Consider the following 17,296-nt stretch of genomic DNA (forward strand, 5'->3'; position numbering starts at 1 on the left):
TCATGTCGAAAAAATAATAATAATAATAATCCGGAAGCAGGTTAGGTCGGAGACAAAGTTAGGTTGAAGTTCCCACGTGAGGTAGTTATTGAGGCACTTTATCTGTGGAATGAGTCCTGGGCTATGAGCAAGAAGACCTGGAATCTTGGCTTCGGCTTTATGACTAACTTGCTGGTTGACCTTTGCCAAGTCGTTCACCTGTGAGTTCAGCTTTCCTATTTGGAAAATGGAATAAACTGTGTTTCCCTCCTCAGCCCCTGATAGTTATAGCAGTAAGAAAATGAAACGAAAAGCAATCAAAGCGTTTTGGGAAGTTAATGCCATGCGCCAAGATGAAGCTATTACTCCAAGCACCTCATCATCAGCGGGCTGGAGTCGGGGTTGAGACTGGAGCTGAGGCTGTGGTCCGTCCCCCTTTCCAGGTCCTTGTCTACCTCCCGTCGGCCTGGGGGCGCCCGCTCACGGGGCCTCTCTATCCCAGAGTTCTTCTCTATGGTTTTCCCTCCAGGACCGTGAAGGCGGGAGGGCGTGGCCAGCACGCCTTTTCCGCTACTCGCTCCTCTCTAGGCGACAGTCTCGCTGCCCTGAGCCTCCCGTGCCGGCCAGCCGGCCGGGGGAACAGGCGGGCGCTCGGGGGGCGCTCAGGGGGCGGGGGGAGTTCCGGTTCCGGTTCTTTGTGCAGCTGCATCGGCGGCTCCGGGAAGATGGCGGCCCGGGCGGGTTTCCAGTCTGTGGCTCCGAGCGGCGGCGCCGGAGCCTCGGGAGGGGCGGGCGCGGCTGCTGCCCTGGGCCCGGGCGGAACTCCGGGGCCTCCCGTGCGAATGGGCCCGGCTCCGGGTCAAGGGCTGTACCGCTCCCCGATGCCCGGAGCGGCCTATCCGGTGAGTGGGGCAGGAGGAGGGACGCGCGGGCCGGGGGCGGGGCCGAGCGGGGACGTGGGAGTGACAGGGGTGGGGGGAGAAGTAGGAGGGACTCCCTTGGGAGGGGTTCGGGCTCTGGGTGGGGGTTGGGGGAGGCAGTGCTCAGGAAGAGAGGGGGAGGCAGTTGGCGTCCACACCTGCTCCTAGGGGCATTGTTTCCTTGGGGAGTCGGTAGAGAACCAGGGTGGGTGAAGTGGGTCCAGGGATACCTATACGAGGGCCGGAGTGCAGAGGGGCTTGAGCAGCTCCATTGATCAGAGGAACACAGAACGTGTAGCTGACAAATTGAGGTCAGCTTCTAAAGAGATAGTAGCTAGCAGAGTAAATGTGGAACTGGCGATGTCCGATGTGTCCGATCCAAAATAGACCGATAATTTGAGTATAATCTGGCTCTCGCTTAGCTTTTGGACTCTTATTTTTCTGTGGAGTCACTGCTGGAGCAGAGGGTTCTCGTCTCATTGTCCTCCATTCCATCCGTAAACCTTACTTCATTCAAAGAACTCAGGCGTTCCCTGCTTTTCTTTCTTGGTGGGGTTTAGCAGGTGAAACCATGACATCTCTGGGTCCTCTCCCCTCTGTAGAGACCAGGTATGTTGCCAGGCAGCCGAATGACACCTCAGGGACCTTCCATGGGACCCCCTGGCTATGGGGGGAACCCTTCAGTCCGACCTGGCCTGGCCCAGTCAGGGATGGATCAGTCCCGCAAGAGACCTGCCCCTCAGCAGATCCAGCAGGTCCAGCAGCAGGCTGTCCAAAATCGAAACCACAAGTAAGATGATCCTGGGGCAGAGGGAGGGAGGGAGGGAGCCTGGGAGTACACAGGTGGTGGGATTACCTGAACCAAGAAGTGGTGGTGCTGTGTCAGCAGATGGTGCTACAGGATGATTGAGAATGCTTGGTGGTGGTGGTGGTGGTGGTGGTGGTGGTAGTTCTTTGATTTGAGAGAAGCTTTGCAATCCCTTCACATTACTATAAATGGACATGCTGACAGCTTATTTTCACGTTCTGACTAGTTCTGTCCCAACCTGATAATAGTGTTTATTCCCAACAGTGCAAAGAAAAAGAAGATGGCTGACAAAATTCTACCTCAAAGGGTGAGTCCAGGCTATCTGTTTTCTGGAAAGTGTGGTAGGTTTGAGTATAGAAATGAATCATCCTAGATTTCAATTAATTTTTCTGTTCCTAAGATTCGTGAACTGGTACCAGAATCCCAGGCCTATATGGATCTCTTGGCTTTTGAAAGGAAACTGGACCAGACTATCATGAGGAAACGACTAGATATCCAAGAGGCCTTGAAACGTCCCATCAAGGTAACACAGGAAGTTACTAAGCAGAGAGCCAAAGGAGAGGACCCAGGAACCTTCAGCAGGCTTAGGATGAGAAATCAAAGGCACAGCACAACTCTCCTTGGCATTTAAATTGTATCTTTCCCTTCCGCCTACAAACTGAGAATTACATTAGGAGGATAAGAACAGAATGGCAAAGGGGGAGGGGCTCTTGATGTCTCTTGCACTACAAATATACCCTTGTCCATGTTTTTGCTGTAACTGCTCTGCTACCTTGGGAACCTGGCACCTTGCATGACTTTGTCCACCTGGCATCCCACTGTATGCACTTGTACTTAGGCTGATGGCCAGTACTCCTCTTCTAAATGGAATCTTCATCCACCCACCCAAGGGACTGGGTAGACAGTAAGCCAGTCTGTTAGGAATAATTTTGGGGTTTGGGGAGACTCTTGTCTTCAACATTAGACCACTGAAGCCCCACGATCAATCCTGTTTCTGCCTTCCTCAGCAAAAACGGAAGCTGCGAATTTTCATTTCTAACACTTTCAATCCGGCTAAGTCAGATGCCGAGGATGGGGAAGGGACGGTGGCTTCCTGGGAGCTTCGGGTAGAAGGACGGCTCCTGGAGGATGTGAGTTCAAGGTCCACAGTGGTTGGCATCTAGGGTGGGAGCTGCTGGGAATGAACAGTGTTGTCTGGTCAGCAGGAAGCCTAACTGGTGCTCACAGCTCCTTTTGGGAGCAGTAGGGAGAGGGACACTGTTCCCTGCACTGAAAGACAATGGTCCTTTGTGTTTGCCCCCACACCTTTGGCCTTCACTGGTATCATATGGAGAACCTTATTGTCCTGGGATCTGATTTGTGATTTACCTTCCTCTTGGTGCTGCTGGCCATTGGATTTAGCCGTATCTGTAGATTATTTAGTTTTTGTTTTGTTTTGTTTTTAGTCGAGTTTGCACTTAATTTGAGGCCGTGTTTCCTCTCTGAGTTCTTGTGGTATCTCCATCTTCTCAACTTTCATTGGAGGCACCCCATAGTTTAAGTAGGATAGATTTCTCTTGACAGGCTCTTTGTTGCTTCCTGGGGAGCATCAGCTGACAGGTGATAGCCCCCAAACTTCCCAACCCAGAAGCTCCTCGGGGAAGCTCACCTTTCTCTCATTCCCTTACATTCTCTTGCTCTATTTTTAGCTGCTCGCAGGAAGCTAATTGGAATGCACTTTTGCAGGAGAACCAGGGCTCAGTGTCAGAGCCTCCTTCTCTATATAGGTCTGGTCCATCTGCTGGTGGTGTCATTCTGTCCAAATAAAGCTGTTTTTGTTCTGGGTGCTTATTGCCTGTGATTCATTTCCCCTCTAGAGTCAGACTTTTCTCTGCTCAAACTCGCTTAGTTATATGCAATGGTTTGCTTAACTTGCCTCATTTCCCTTGGGCAAATGAGGTGGGTAAAACTGACCCTGTATGTGTTCTAGGCTGCTTCTTCAGGGTTCTGTTGTTACCATGACTGGTTTAATACCTGCAGCTGCCTACTTTGCCTATCTCTCCTAAGAGATATTCAGAAAATATTTTTTGAGTTTTTTCTCATTGTGTTGGGGTTCCTTTTTCATAGGATTTTGTCTTGGGAAGTTTCTTCTGGCCTTTCGTAACATGATTTTTCTTTTCTCTCCTCTAGTCAGCCTTGTCCAAATATGATGCCACTAAACAAAAGAGGAAGTTCTCTTCCTTTTTTAAGTCCTTGGTGATTGAACTGGACAAAGACCTGTATGGGCCCGACAACCATCTGGTAGAAGTGAGTAGTTCTGCCTTCTAGGCTTTGACTCTGATTGGAGGATGATGGACTTGGGAGCCATGTTTTAATATCTAAGGAGAGGGGGAGGTATAAAGTGGTCACTCTAGGTGTACACAGTACCACTCCAGGTGTACAGTTTGCACGTTGACCTCTAGATGGCACTAGCATGTTTAGTTAGGACCAAGGGCTCTTGTAATCTAACTTGTCCCATCTTTTTAATGTTACTATCCTGGTCACTGCCGCCTCTTTCAAGGGAAAGTCTACTGGTGGCCTCTTGTACGTGCCATGCCATCTCTGCGTCTTGCTTGTTAATAATGGTGAGATGTAGTTACGCATGCACCAATCATACTTTTTCCTGGTAGCAGTTGCTGTAATTAGAGGGATTGACTGATAGGGTACCAGTACTTGCCAAGGTTACCATTATAGATCTGGGACTTCCTCTTGGTCTGTGCTCCATTTACATTTACATTCCAATTCAGCAAAAATCCTTTATTATGATGCCTGATTGCACACCATTTTGAAGCCCATGTTAGCAACAGTATTCTTTGGGATACAGGCAAAACCAGAATGACAGTCCAGCCAGCACGCCAAGTGAACTTAACCTGCTCCTTTCTTTGCCAGTGTAGCTGCAGCCCCTTAACCTCAACTACTAAGAGACATGGGAAGGTCTTTACCATCTAATAAGGGAAGTAAGTCATAGAATCAATAGAAACTTGTAAATATATTAATTTAATTTTATAGCAGTAGAGTATGGTGGCTAAGAATGTGGACTATAGAATCAAACACACCAGAGCTCAAATGGTGGCTCCGCCACTTATTGGCTGTTTGACCTAGGCAAGTTACTCTATTCTGCTGAGCATCGTTTTCTCACCTGTAAAATAAGTATAATTGTGCCTATCTTGTATAGATGTTTGGGAAGTGAGATAATCCAGGCAAATGTCTTAGAATACTCTCACACGTAGTTAAGTACTCAGTAAATGATAGCTATGTTATGTTACTGTTCACATGTGTATTATCCATTTTGTGGATAGAATTATCACTGGACATTCAGGCTTATTTAAATGCAACCACAAACAGAATTAAAAGGTTAATCTACTTATACACAGACAGTAATCCCAGAGCCATATGCAGTTTTTTAAAATGCCTCATGCTATTGCTCTTCTCCAGTAGCCTCAGTAATCAAAGTTGAATATTCAGTCATTACAGAAGCTCTTCCCTCCCACCCCAGCTCTTCCTCTGGGAGAGCACCCCCTGACATCTTCCTCTCTGTAGTGGCACAGGACCGCCACTACCCAGGAGACCGATGGCTTTCAGGTGAAGCGGCCGGGAGATGTGAATGTACGGTGTACTGTCCTACTGATGCTGGATTACCAGGTATTCTGTGGTGGTGCGAGGGGGTCCAGCTTTTACAGCCATATCCTGTCAGCGAGCTCACTTTAAAGGGTTTATGTCTAGTTGTGAATAATTTGCCACTTTGTCACAGAGATAGAGTCTTAGTCATCTCTGAGTTCTTCCTAGAATGTTTCTGTCCCAGAAAAAGCACTACATTGTTGTTGAATAGTTTGAATGTATTGCTGCATATAGACCCAGCTAACTAGCTTCATCCCCTATACCCTTTGGTTCCCTGCAGCCTCCCCAGTTTAAATTAGACCCCCGCCTAGCTCGGCTCTTGGGCATCCACACCCAGACTCGTCCAGTGATCATCCAAGCACTGTGGCAATATATTAAGACACATAAGCTCCAGGACCCTCATGAGCGGGAGTTTGTCATCTGTGACAAGTACCTGCAGCAGGTAAGTAATGGACCCATTCTTTTGCTAGAATCCATTAGAACACTAGCTACACTCAAAATGCTAACCTCGTGCTTCTCTCCTTTGCCACAGATCTTTGAGTCTCAACGTATGAAGTTTTCAGAGATCCCGCAGCGGCTCCATGCCTTGCTTATGCCACCAGAACCTATTATCATTAATCATGTCATCAGGTAGGCCTGTGTGTGGGAGGCAGTGCTGTGCCGGAGCTGCCTTGTACCAGTTTGCACAAGCTAGTTGTCAAATTTTCAGGAATTTTGCAAATAGGTTGTTAAACACAGCTGTTACTTACAATTAAATTACATAAACTTATAATTAAATATATTAGTCTAAAAGTGGGTAACATATACTCAAAATGTATTACTTTCTCATTATTACATTTTATTGTATCTGTGCTCTTGAGGTTATTTTTGCCTGTTGTATACATCTGGTGGAAATATGATATAATGATATGATGTGCTTATATGTTATTGTGCATCTCTTCTCATGAACAGTAATGTAATGTTGGTAGCTTGAAATCAGAATTTTTTTTTTTTTTGAGATGAAGTTTCATTCTTGTTACCTATGCTGGAGTGCAGTGGCGCAATCTTGGCTCACCGCAACCTCTGCTTACTGGGTTCAAGTGATTCTTCTGCCGCAGCCTCCCACATAGCTGGGATTACAGACATGTGTCACCATGCCTGGCTAATTTTGTATTTTTAGTAGAGATGGGATTTCTTCATGTTGGTCAGGCTGGTGTTGAACTCCTGACCTCGGGTGATCCGCCCGCCTTGGCCTCCCAAAGTGCTGGGATTACAGGCGTGAGCCGCTGTGCCCAGCCTTTTGTTTTGTTTTGTTTTGAGATGGAGTTTCGCTCTTGTTGCCCAGGCTGGTGTGCAGTGTCATGATCTCGGCTCACTGAAACCTCCACCTCCCGAGTTCAAGCGATTCTTCTACCGCAGCCTCCCATGTAGCTGGGATTACAGGCACCTGCCACCATGCCCAGCTAATTTTTTTATGTTTTTAGTAGTGATGGGATTTCACGATGTTTGCCAGGCTGATGTCAAACTCCTGACCTCAGGTGATCTGCCCGCCTTGGCCTCCCAAAGTGCTGGGATTACAGGTGTCAGCCACTGAGCCCGGCCGAAATCAGATTATTTAAAGCCCAAAGATCAGCAAATGCACATATCTGGGCACTTCCTCCTGCTCTCCTTTGGAAGATCAGTTGTTAAACATTTACCAGCTCTTCACTGATGGAAGAGCTCAGTGGCCATCTTTTCTCTGGATGGTACAGCATTCTATTCTGAGCCTCCAATTCCATTACTTCTATTCACTTTTTTGTTTAGAGGATGGAGAGCAAGGCATCTCTAGGCAGATAGGAAGTGAAGAAAATTCCTTCTCAAAGAAGCATGTCTCTGTAGTTGGATATAGTCTCTTTGCCTTTCTTCCTTTATTCCATATTAATTCCAGTAAGGACTTTTTTTTCTTTTTTTTTCTTTTCTTTTTTTTTTTTTTTTTTTTTTTTTTTGAGACAGAATCTCATTCTGTCGCCAGGCTGGAGTGCAGCGGTGCAATCTCAGCTCACTGCAACCTCCACCTCCTGGGTTCAAGCGATTCTCCTGCCTCAGCCTCCTGAGTAGCTGGGATTACAGCATGCCAGTACGCCCCGGTGATTTTTTGTATTTGAGTAGAGATGGCGTTTCACAGTGTTGGCCAGGATGGTCTCGATCTCCTAACTCTGTGATCCACCTGCCTCAAGCCTCCCAAAGTGCTGGGATTACAGGCATGAGCCACCACGCCTGGTGGGCTTTTTTTTTTCTTTTGACCCTGAACCTACAAGATGACAGAGAGGGAGAGGGGAGAAAAAGAAGAAAGATAAGACCCTGAACCATTACTTACGCAGTAGTAACTCCTCGACCTATAAATTAGGTCAGTAGAAGTTGGTCTGTCCTGTATTCCTATGCTTAAAGTTAGACCACTTTTAATTTTGTGTTTGACTTTATTTTTGGGGTCAATTTTAGTTTAAAAGGGAGAAAGCCAGGCACAGTGGCATGTTCCTGTAGACCCAGCTACTCCAGAGGCGAAGGTGGGTAGATATTTGAGTCCTGGAGTTCGAGTCCGGCCTGGGCAACATAGCAAAATCCTGTCTCTGAAACAATGAAAAAAAGTTTGTTTGGTCAGGTGTAGTGGCTCACGTCTGTAATTCCAGCACTTCGGGAGGCCAAGGCGGGCGGATCACAAGGTCAGGAGTTCAAGACCAGTCTGGCCAATATGGTGAAACCCCATCTCTACTAAAAATACAAAAATTAGGTGGGTGTGGTGGTGGGCACCTGTAGTCCCAGCTACTTGGGAGGCTGAGGAAGGAGAATCGCTTGAACTTGGGAGGCAGACGTTGCAGTGAGCCGAGATTGTGCCACTGCACTCCAGCCTGGGCAACAGAGCGAGACTCCATCTTTTAAAAAAAAAAAAAAGCTTCATTTGTTTAAACATATATAGAGTCTCGCTCTGCCAGACTGGAATGCAGTGGCGTGATCTTTGCTCACTGTAACCGCTGCCTCCCAGGTTCAAGCAATTCTTGTGCCTCAGCCTCCCAAGTAGTTGTCATTACAGGCATGCGCCACTTTTTGTATTTTTAGTAGAGATGGAGTTTCACCATGTTCGCCACACTGGTGTTGAATTCCTGGCCTTGAGTGATCTGCCCGTGTTGGCCTCCCAGAGTGCTGGGGTTACAGGCATGAGCCACCACACTTGGCCAAAAAAGTTTTAAAAATTATTATTATTATTATTATTATTTTTTTTGAGACAGAGTCTCTCTCTGTTGCCCAGGCTGGAATGCAGTGGTGTAATCATGGCTCACTGCATCCTCGACCTTCTGGGCTCAAGTGATCCTCCCACCTCAGCCTCCTGAGTAGCTGGGATCACAGATGTGTGCCACCTAGCCCAGGAATTATTTTGAAATTTTTTGTAGAACCTGGGGTCTTACTGTGTAGTATAGGCTGGTCTCAAACTCGTGGGCTCAAGCAGTCCTCCTACTTCAGCCTCCCAAAGTGTTAGGATTACAGGCATGAGCCACCATGGCTCACCAAAATTTTTTTTTTTTTTTGAGACCATCTCACTCTGTCACCCAGGCTGAAGTGTAGTGGCATGAACTTGGCTCACTATAACCTCTGCTTCCCAGGTTCAAGAGATTCTCCTGCCTCAGCTTCCCCAGTAGCTGGGATTACAGGCATAAGCTACCATGTCTGGCTAATTTTTAGTAAAAATGGGGTTTCACCATGTTCCTGACCTCAGGTGATCACCCACCTTGGCCTCCCAAAGTGCTGGGATTACAGGCGTAAGCCACCACGCCTGGCTGCCAAAAATTTTTTTTAAAGGGAGAAAGATATATAGGAGACTGTAGCAGTGATTTCCTTTGGAGAGGAAGGAACTGCTTTTCACCGGATACCTTTTGTACTGCTTGAATTTTTACCATTGACTTTTTAAATAAATAACTTTATTGAAGTATAATTTATATATAACAGAGTATACCAATTGAAAGTGTAGTCTGAAGATTTTTGCCAGATCTGTATACCATGTAGCTGCCACAATAAAGTATAGAACATTTCTGTCACACCCAGAAGTTGTTGGGCCCTTTTGCAATTAGCCCCTTTTCTCTTCATCCTGGGTCATCTTTTTGACCCTGTGTAATTAGGTCTTAGGGGACAAGCTCTTTACCAGGCCCCTTTGGTTTCCTGTCCAGTGTTGACCCGAATGATCAGAAAAAGACAGCTTGTTATGACATTGATGTTGAAGTGGATGACACCTTGAAGACCCAGATGAATTCTTTTCTGCTGTCCACTGCCAGCCAACAGGAGATTGCTACTCTAGACAACAAGGTAGGGGTCTGTGCCCTGCACGGTTGGGTACCACCAGCCCCTATCACAGCTTCAAGGCCTCCTTTTGATTTTTAGTGTTCATTCAAAATATGGCGACACCCAGTATATGTCAGGTACTGTGCTTGGTGCTGGTTTGAGCCAGACTCAAATGAATTCTGATTGTGGGGATACTCTCAATAGCGCTGAGCCTCAGTTTCTGATTTGTGGAATAGAGACCATGGTACCTTTTTTTTTTCTTTTTTCTTTTCAGGAGTCTCACTCTCTCGCCCAGGCTGGAGTGCAGTGGTGCAATCCTGCCTCACGGCAACCTCCACTTCTGGGTTCAAGTGATTCTCCTGCCTCAGCCTCCCAAGTAGCTGGGATTACAGGCACCCACCTTCACACCTGGCTAATTTTTGTATTTTTAGTAGAGACAGGGTTTCGCCATGTTGGCCAGGCTGGTCTCCAACTCCTGACCTCAAGTGATCTGCCCGCCTCGGCCTCCCAAAGTATTGGGATTACAAGCGTGAGCCACCATGCCCAGCCCATAGTACCTATTTTAATCAGGTTGCTATGACAATTAAATGAGGGAGTATATGTAAAGACTTGAGTCTGTATCTGGCACATATAAAAACAACAAATGGTAACTTCTGCTACTATTATTGTTATCTGGATTGTTGTTATTAGACACAGTCCTTGCAAATAAAGCCAAAAGTGCTTTGGGAACACGAAGGAAAAAGGGAGGCTTTGCTGGAAGAGTTGATGCCCCAACTAAATCTTGGTTTTTTTTTTTTTTTTTTTTTTTTTTTTTTTTTTTTTTTTTGAGATGAAGTCTTGCTCTGTCGCTTAGGCTGGAGTGCAATGGCATGATCTTGGCTCACTGCAACCTCCGTCTCCTGGGTTCAAGTGATTCTCCTGTCTCAGCCTCCTGAGTAGCTGGGACTACAGGTGCCCGCCACCACGCCCAGCTAATTTTTGTATTTTTAGTAGAGACGGGGTTTCACCATATTAGTCAGACTGGTCTTGAACTCCTGACCTCAGGTGATCCACCCCCTTCGGCCTCCCAAAGTGCTGGTATCACAGGTGTGAGCCACCGCGCCCAGCCCTAATGAAATCTTGAAGGACAAAGTAGGTGTTAATGAAAGGGCAAAAAGGGTAGTGGTGCTGGGGGTATAGGAGGCAGAAGACATTCCAGAAAGAGGGAATAGGGCGTGTAAAGATCCAGAGAGGAGAGAGAGAGCCTGGTGTCTTAAAGAAGTACCAGCCATTTAGTGTGCTAGATACAGCATAGAGTGCCAGGGATGGGATGTTTTGGGAAGGAAAGCTAGATAGGGAGCCAGATGCCTAATCATGAAGAACCTTTGATTCAGGGAAGACTGGTTTATGTTTCATCCTGAAGACTGTGTTGAGAGATCATTACCAGTGGAGGGACTGATGCTATTTGTATGTAGAATCATCATTGCAGGAAGGTGGAGAATAATTTGTCAGAGGGCAGGGCTGGAGGCAGGAAGCCCAGTTAGGAGGCTGGTGCAGTAATCCATGTGAGACGTGTTGAGGCCCTACATTTACAGTCCCGACAGTCAGGGTGGAGATAAGTAGATAGATTTGAGAGGTGTCAAAGTGCAATTGAAGGAATTTGGCCACTGTTGGGATTAGAGTGAGGGGTGAATGAGAAGGAAATGTTATGATGCCTCCCAGGTCTCTAGCTTGGGTGGATAGTAGTATTTACTATGACTGGGAAGAGGGGAGGAGGAGGAGCAGGTATTGGAGAAAGGGTAGTGAATTTAATTTTAGAGATGTCAAGTTTAAGCAGTCGGTTTGGTTGGAGTATAGAAAATAGACTCTGGGCTGCAGACTGGGGACTCATTATACTGTCAGTGGTAGTGGAAGACATACAAGTCAAAGAAATTGCTGGGAGGAGTATGTAGAATGAGAAAAGAGTTGAGAACAAAACCCAGAGATGAGAGCTTATGAGACAGCCCCATATGCCAGTCCTTTTCTTCCTGAGAACACTTTTGGACCCATTTGGGCTGTGGAGTAAGTATTCATCATGTAGCTTTGCCCATAGTGGGCACTGAGGAGACCAAAAGGAAAACTTTCCTCACATGGGGTGTACAGAGAGACACAAACAAGGGCAAATTACCTGCTGAAAGAATGCCAAGGGTCGGAGCAGTTGGAACTTTATATGATGGTACCAGCTGTGGGCAGCACTGTGACTAGGTTGGGAGTGGCATGTGGAGTTGTCAGGCACCACCTGCCATTTAACTTCTCATTTTTCTAGTTTGAAAATGGTATGGGCTTCGTTCTTCCTTTCAGATCCATGAGACAATAGAAACCATCAACCAGCTGAAGACTCAGCGGGAGTTCATGCTGAGCTTTGCCAGAGACCCTCAGGGTTTCATCAATGACTGGCTTCAGTCCCAGTGCAGGGACCTCAAGGTAAAGAACCTAGGAGAGGTCTGAAGGGACTTAGGTCAGTGAGGCACACACCTGCTTTATTTATGTAGCAGCTGGTAGAAGACCCAGAGGAAGGAGTAAGGGGCCAGATTTTTCTTTAGCATGTTCCAGGGTCCATTTTGCAATTAAGCAGGGAAATGGGGGCAGACCCATCACGTGTTGATTTAGTACTTACTTTGTCTGTCACTGTGCTTCATCTTGTCAGGGATACAGAGTGGAAGACCTGATCTCTGCTTTCAAAGCAGCCTACGTTCTGTCTGAAGAAACTAGGCTAGTATAGCCGGGCACTGTGGCTCACACCTGTAATCCCAGCACTTTGGGAGGCTGAGGCCGACAGAACGCTTGAAGTCAGGAGTTTGAGACAAGCCTGGCCAACATGGTGAAACCCTGTCTCCACTAAAAATACAAAAATTTAGCCGGGTGTGGTGGTGGGCACCTGTAATCCCAGCTACTTGGGAGGCTGAGGCAGGAGAATCACTTGAACCCAGGAAGCAGATGTTGCAGTGAGCCAAGATCGTGCCACTGCACTCCAGCCTGGGTGACAGAGCGAGACTCCGTCTCAAAAAAAAAGAGAAACTAGGCTAGTGTGATACAAAGTAGTAAACCATATAAGACATTATCAGGCCAGGCGTGGTGGCTTACGCCTGTAATCCCAGTACTTTGGGAGGCTGAGGAGGGCAGATCACCTGAGGTCAGGAGTTTGAGACTAGCCTGGCCAACACAGTGAAACCCCATCTCTACTAAAATACAAAAATCAGCCAGACATGGTGGCAGGTGCCTGTAATCCCAGTTACCCAGGAGGCTGAGGCAGGAGAATCGCTTGAACCCGGGAGACGGAGGCTGCAGTGAGCCGAGATCGCGCCACTGCACTCCAGCATGGCTGACAGAGTAAGACTCCATCTCAAAAAAAAAAAAAAGAGATTATCAGACTGACCAGGATCAATAAGGTAATTCAGAGAAGGGAGATCAGTGAAACTAGAATCTCTGGGGAAGGCTTCATGGAAAATTTGGGATTTGAAGACATTTCTCAGAAAGGGGAGCACAGTAAGCTCAGTCTAGTAGATAGGAATGGGCACAGAGTATGAACCCATCAGTTCTCACCCCTCCTGTGCTGACTGTGACTAGTTAGGCTGAGCAGAGGAGCAAGGGAAAAGGGATGCCAGGAAAGATCCCTGAACAAGGCAATGACTTGTTGATTGCAGAGGTGACTGGGTGTTGTATCAGTTTGCTGAGGCTGCTGTAGCAAACTACCACAAACTACCACAAACTGGGCAGTTTTAAACAACAGGTTTGTCTCACAGTTGTGGAGGCTGGAAGTCCAAAATTAGTGTGGGCAGTGCTGCTTCCTTCCGTGAGCTGGGAGGGAGACTCTGTTCTGTGCATCGCTCAGCTTCTGGTACCGCAGGTGTTCCTTGGCTTGTAGGTGGTGGTCTCTGTGTGACTTAACGTCATCTTCCTTCTGTACGTGTCTGTCTCCGTGTCCAAATTTCCCCTCTTTATAAGGGAACCTACCAGTCATATTAGGGGGTACCCTAGTGACCTCATCTTAACTTGATCATCTGCAGAGACCCTATTTCCAAATAAGGTCATTCACAGGTACTAGGGGGTTAGACTTCAACATTTTGGGGGAGGATACAATTTACGCAATAATGGGTGTGAAGGAAGGAAACAAGCCTTTTCTCCTCTCTCTTCCCTCTCCCTGCATCTCCCTCAGACAATGACTGATGTGGTGGGTAACCCAGAGGAGGAGCGCCGAGCTGAGTTCTACTTCCAGCCCTGGGCTCAGGAGGCTGTGTGCCGATACTTCTACTCCAAGGTAAGTACATGGGGTGCATGTTTGGGAAATTGATAAAAGGCACAGGGTTTTCACCCCTGATAGGGGTCAGTGGTGTTAGACACAAACTTCTGGTTTGTCTCATCTTCTACTCCCGTCACTATTTTCTCCTTAGGTGCAGCAGAGACGACAAGAATTAGAGCAAGCCCTGGGAATCCGGAATACATAGGGCGTCTCCCACAGCCCTGATTCAGCTGCACCAATTTTCGATTTGGGCCCTGTGCTGCCTGCCTCATAGCACCTGCCTTGGTCTTGCTTGGGGCGTTCCAGGGGATGCTGTTGGTTCAAGGACAACACCAGAATGAAGAGGGTCTCACATTTCTGTCTCATAAGACACCTGTTACCCTCTTCTTTCACCCCATCCCTTCCCACCCCCAGCTTCCCTTTGACCCACAAAGTTCCCATGTGCCTCTACCCTCCCCTGGTCTACATAGGACCTCTAGATAGTGTTAGAGAGAGAACCTGTAGTGGTAATGAGTGCTTGGAATGGATTGGGCCTAAGGCCAGGTGGTCTTCAAGGGGACCAGCTACACTGATCCTGCCCTTCAGAGACCCAGGAGTTGGGAGCTTTAGCTCCTTCTCCAAGACTCAGGCCTGGGGGCACTCTATAAGCTAGTTGATCTTGGCTCTCCTGATAACAGAATCCAATTTCCTTCCTTCCCTCCACAGGTTTGGAACAAACTCTCCCTTCACTTGTTGCCCCATAGCACTAAAGAAACCCTGGTTCTTGGGCTCCACTGAGCCCCAGGTCAGTCCCCAGCCCTCTGGATTGGCCTGCTCTCTCAGTGCTTCTCTCACTCCTTAGTGGGGGTCCACATCAGTATTGGAGTTTGTTCTTTAACTGTTGCTCTCTCCCAGACACTCCCTGTGGCTGCCCTTTGTAATTCCCTCAGATCTGCCCTAACCCCGGGCATTTGGGTGGGGAAATCTTGCCTTTCCCTTTCAGAGCCCCAGGGATCTCATCTGGGGAACTGTCATTGCCAGCAGAGGCTGTTCCTTCCTGCTGCTGTTTGGAGATGTGATTCATTCACTCCACCCTGCCTCCCCATCCCTTAATGGAGAAACAGGCCTAAAACCAAACGGGTAAAAAGCCCTGGGCCATCCCTGTCTTCCTGTCCCTTGTCTGCCCAGTTGACACCTACTGGTGACTTCTAGGGCACTGAGGAGTGAAAGCGCCTAGGGCTGGAGAATAGCGCTGAGTTGGGTTTGTGACTCTTCCCTCTCCCTGCCTCACAGGATTGTGACTCCCCAGCCCCTGCCCTCAAAGCTTCAGACCCCTCAGGTAGCAGCAGGACCTTGTGATCTTGGCCCCTTGGAACTGAGATGGTTTTTGCATCTTTCCAGGAGGGCCTCACATTCTTCTTCCAGGTTGTATTACCCCCGAGTTAGCATATCCCAGGCTCGCAGACTCAACACAGCAAGGGTGGGAGACAGCTGGGCACAGAGGGGGAATTCCGTTCAGCATGGGCTCTAAACCCACAGAACTGACAAAGCCCCTGCTTCCCCACCCCCTCCTCAGGCTCCTGCGAGCACACCCCCACCCTCAAATCCCTGCCTGTTCTATACTGGGGACAGCAGAGTTTTCTCCCAATCTTCCCCTTCCTGCCACTTTCCCTCCCTTGAAAGGTTGACACTGGACAACCTTGGGGCAGCTGAGCCCTGGCCCGCCTCCTGGCTGGAACCATGAGAAGGAAGCTCAGTACTTCCATAGTGTCCCTGTTGATAACTGTTTTTATTAACTGAATTATGTTTTTTTCATGGACCAAAATTTTTTTTGTACTGTCCCCTTATTGATGTTACCCAGTTTTAATAAAAGAATCTTCTGAAGGATGGGTCCTCTTACCTACTGTGAGAGAGCTCTTCCCTGAGCTCTTCTTCCTTCAATACCATTAGCCATGCTCGTAGTGTTTGTTCATTTTATTTGACAAGTATTTATTGAGCATCTGCTGTGTGCTAGTTGTGATGCTAGACACGGGAGATAAAGTGGAAAATGAGATTTCTACTTTTGTGGACCTCAGGGTCTTACCTTAAGAGATTGGTGTCTGCCCCAGTGGTCCAAGCAGGCTAGTTGCTGGTTGGGATTATTGGGTTTCACCACTGGATCTTAAGAGCCCTTTCCCGACTTTCCTTGTTACGCAGGTACTAACAGGTCAGTGGCAGTCATCTTCCTCCTTGTCCATCTGAGCTCCCCAGAGCACCTGTTGGCTGGAGTGAGCCATAGATGCCCGTGATCCCCTTACGTTTGACAAACCTAAGCCTTTGGAGGAGTTTCACTTCTTCCCCCAGGGCTTCTGTCTAGATGTGGGCAGGAACTGGACAACCAAAGACATTTTTGCTTTTTGTGCCTGCTACTCTAATGTTTAAGGTTCCACTTTCATGGTTCAAGTAAGAGTTCAGTTTTGTGTTTTGAGACGGAGTTTTGCTCTTGTTGCCCAGGCTGGAGTGCAATGGCGCGTTCTTGGCTCACTACAACCTCCGCCTCCCAGGTTCAAGTGATTCTTCTGCCTCAGCTTCCCAAGTAGCTGGGATTACAGGCACGCACCACCATGCCCGGCTAATTTTGTATTTTTAGTAGAGATGGGGTTTCTCCATGTTGATCAGACTGGTCTCAAAACTCCCAACCTCAGGTGATCCGCCTGCCTCGGCCTCCCAAAGTGCTGGGATTACAGGCGTGAGCCGCCGCGCCCGGGTAAGAGTTCAGTTCTTAAGAGCACCATGGAAGTTCTGTGTTGTCATCCTCATACTGTAGACAACTAGCCCCTCCTTGGCAGAGTTTGGAAGACAGCTCAGGAGAGATTCTCATTAGCAATCACTTGAAACTCGCCTGCAGTTCTACCTGCTTCCCACTTGGGGGCTCATGACTTTTTCCTTTGTCATTATGCAAGAATGGGGTTTGGAATATAGGATCAGAGTGCAACCACTTTCCAAAGTTGTAGTTTAAAAATTATCCTTTGCATCTTTGGATGGGAACATTCTAGCATTGCCTGTTCAATATATGTAATCAAGCCCACCAAAAAATCCAACCACTGTTCCTTCTCCGGAACTTGGGGTTTATCAGACTTGAGAAGGGAAAGCAGAGAGGAGTGGTTGGGCCGATAACTAGGAGTGGAGAAAATTGATGTCAAGGACATTGAAATGGCATCTGTTTTTACCCAGGCTAATTACATGTGTAATGAATGGCTGATGAACCATTATTAATTTCAACCAAATAATCTACAGTTTGCTCTTGGGAAAAGAGCTCTAGTGATACAGATAACTTCCTGTGATGAGCCAGTTCTGAATCTCTGCACCCTCTTTATTCCCATGTAAATGAGCACATTCTTAGTCTCTACACTACCTAAAATGATTGTAGGGGCAAAATGAGAGAGGGAA

The 17,296-nt window shown here is 47.6% G+C and overlaps 2 protein-coding genes across 4 annotated transcripts in view; both read left to right on the forward strand.

Moving 5' to 3' along the window:
• The window catches only part of LOC126931026 (cytochrome c oxidase assembly protein COX14), a 144,039-nt gene that overhangs the window by 107,124 nt on the left and 19,619 nt on the right, over positions 1 to 17,296 (forward strand). The window lies entirely within an intron of this gene.
• SMARCD1 (SWI/SNF related, matrix associated, actin dependent regulator of chromatin, subfamily d, member 1) lies at positions 544 to 15,751 on the forward strand. Of its 3 annotated transcripts, XM_050748689.1 has the most exons (13): positions 544 to 881; positions 1,502 to 1,689; positions 1,972 to 2,014; positions 2,108 to 2,230; positions 2,715 to 2,837; positions 3,877 to 3,993; positions 5,266 to 5,367; positions 5,624 to 5,785; positions 5,876 to 5,973; positions 9,519 to 9,654; positions 11,950 to 12,072; positions 13,805 to 13,906; positions 14,040 to 15,751. In XM_050748689.1, the coding sequence occupies exons 1-13, from the start codon at positions 705 to 707 to the stop codon at positions 14,091 to 14,093; spliced, it is 1,548 nt and encodes a 515-aa protein (XP_050604646.1). In that variant the 5' UTR covers positions 544 to 704; the 3' UTR covers positions 14,094 to 15,751. The 3 variants fall into 3 exon arrangements, with proteins under 3 accessions (XP_050604646.1, XP_050604647.1, XP_050604648.1); XM_050748690.1 differs by lacking the exon at positions 11,950 to 12,072 and having other exon boundaries at positions 662 to 881; positions 14,040 to 14,242; XM_050748691.1 differs by lacking the exon at positions 2,715 to 2,837 and having other exon boundaries at positions 662 to 881; positions 14,040 to 14,242.

The sequence above is a fragment of the Macaca thibetana genome, chromosome 11 (genome assembly GCF_024542745.1).
Source record: "Macaca thibetana thibetana isolate TM-01 chromosome 11, ASM2454274v1, whole genome shotgun sequence".
NCBI classification, from domain to species: domain Eukaryota; kingdom Metazoa; phylum Chordata; class Mammalia; order Primates; family Cercopithecidae; genus Macaca; species Macaca thibetana.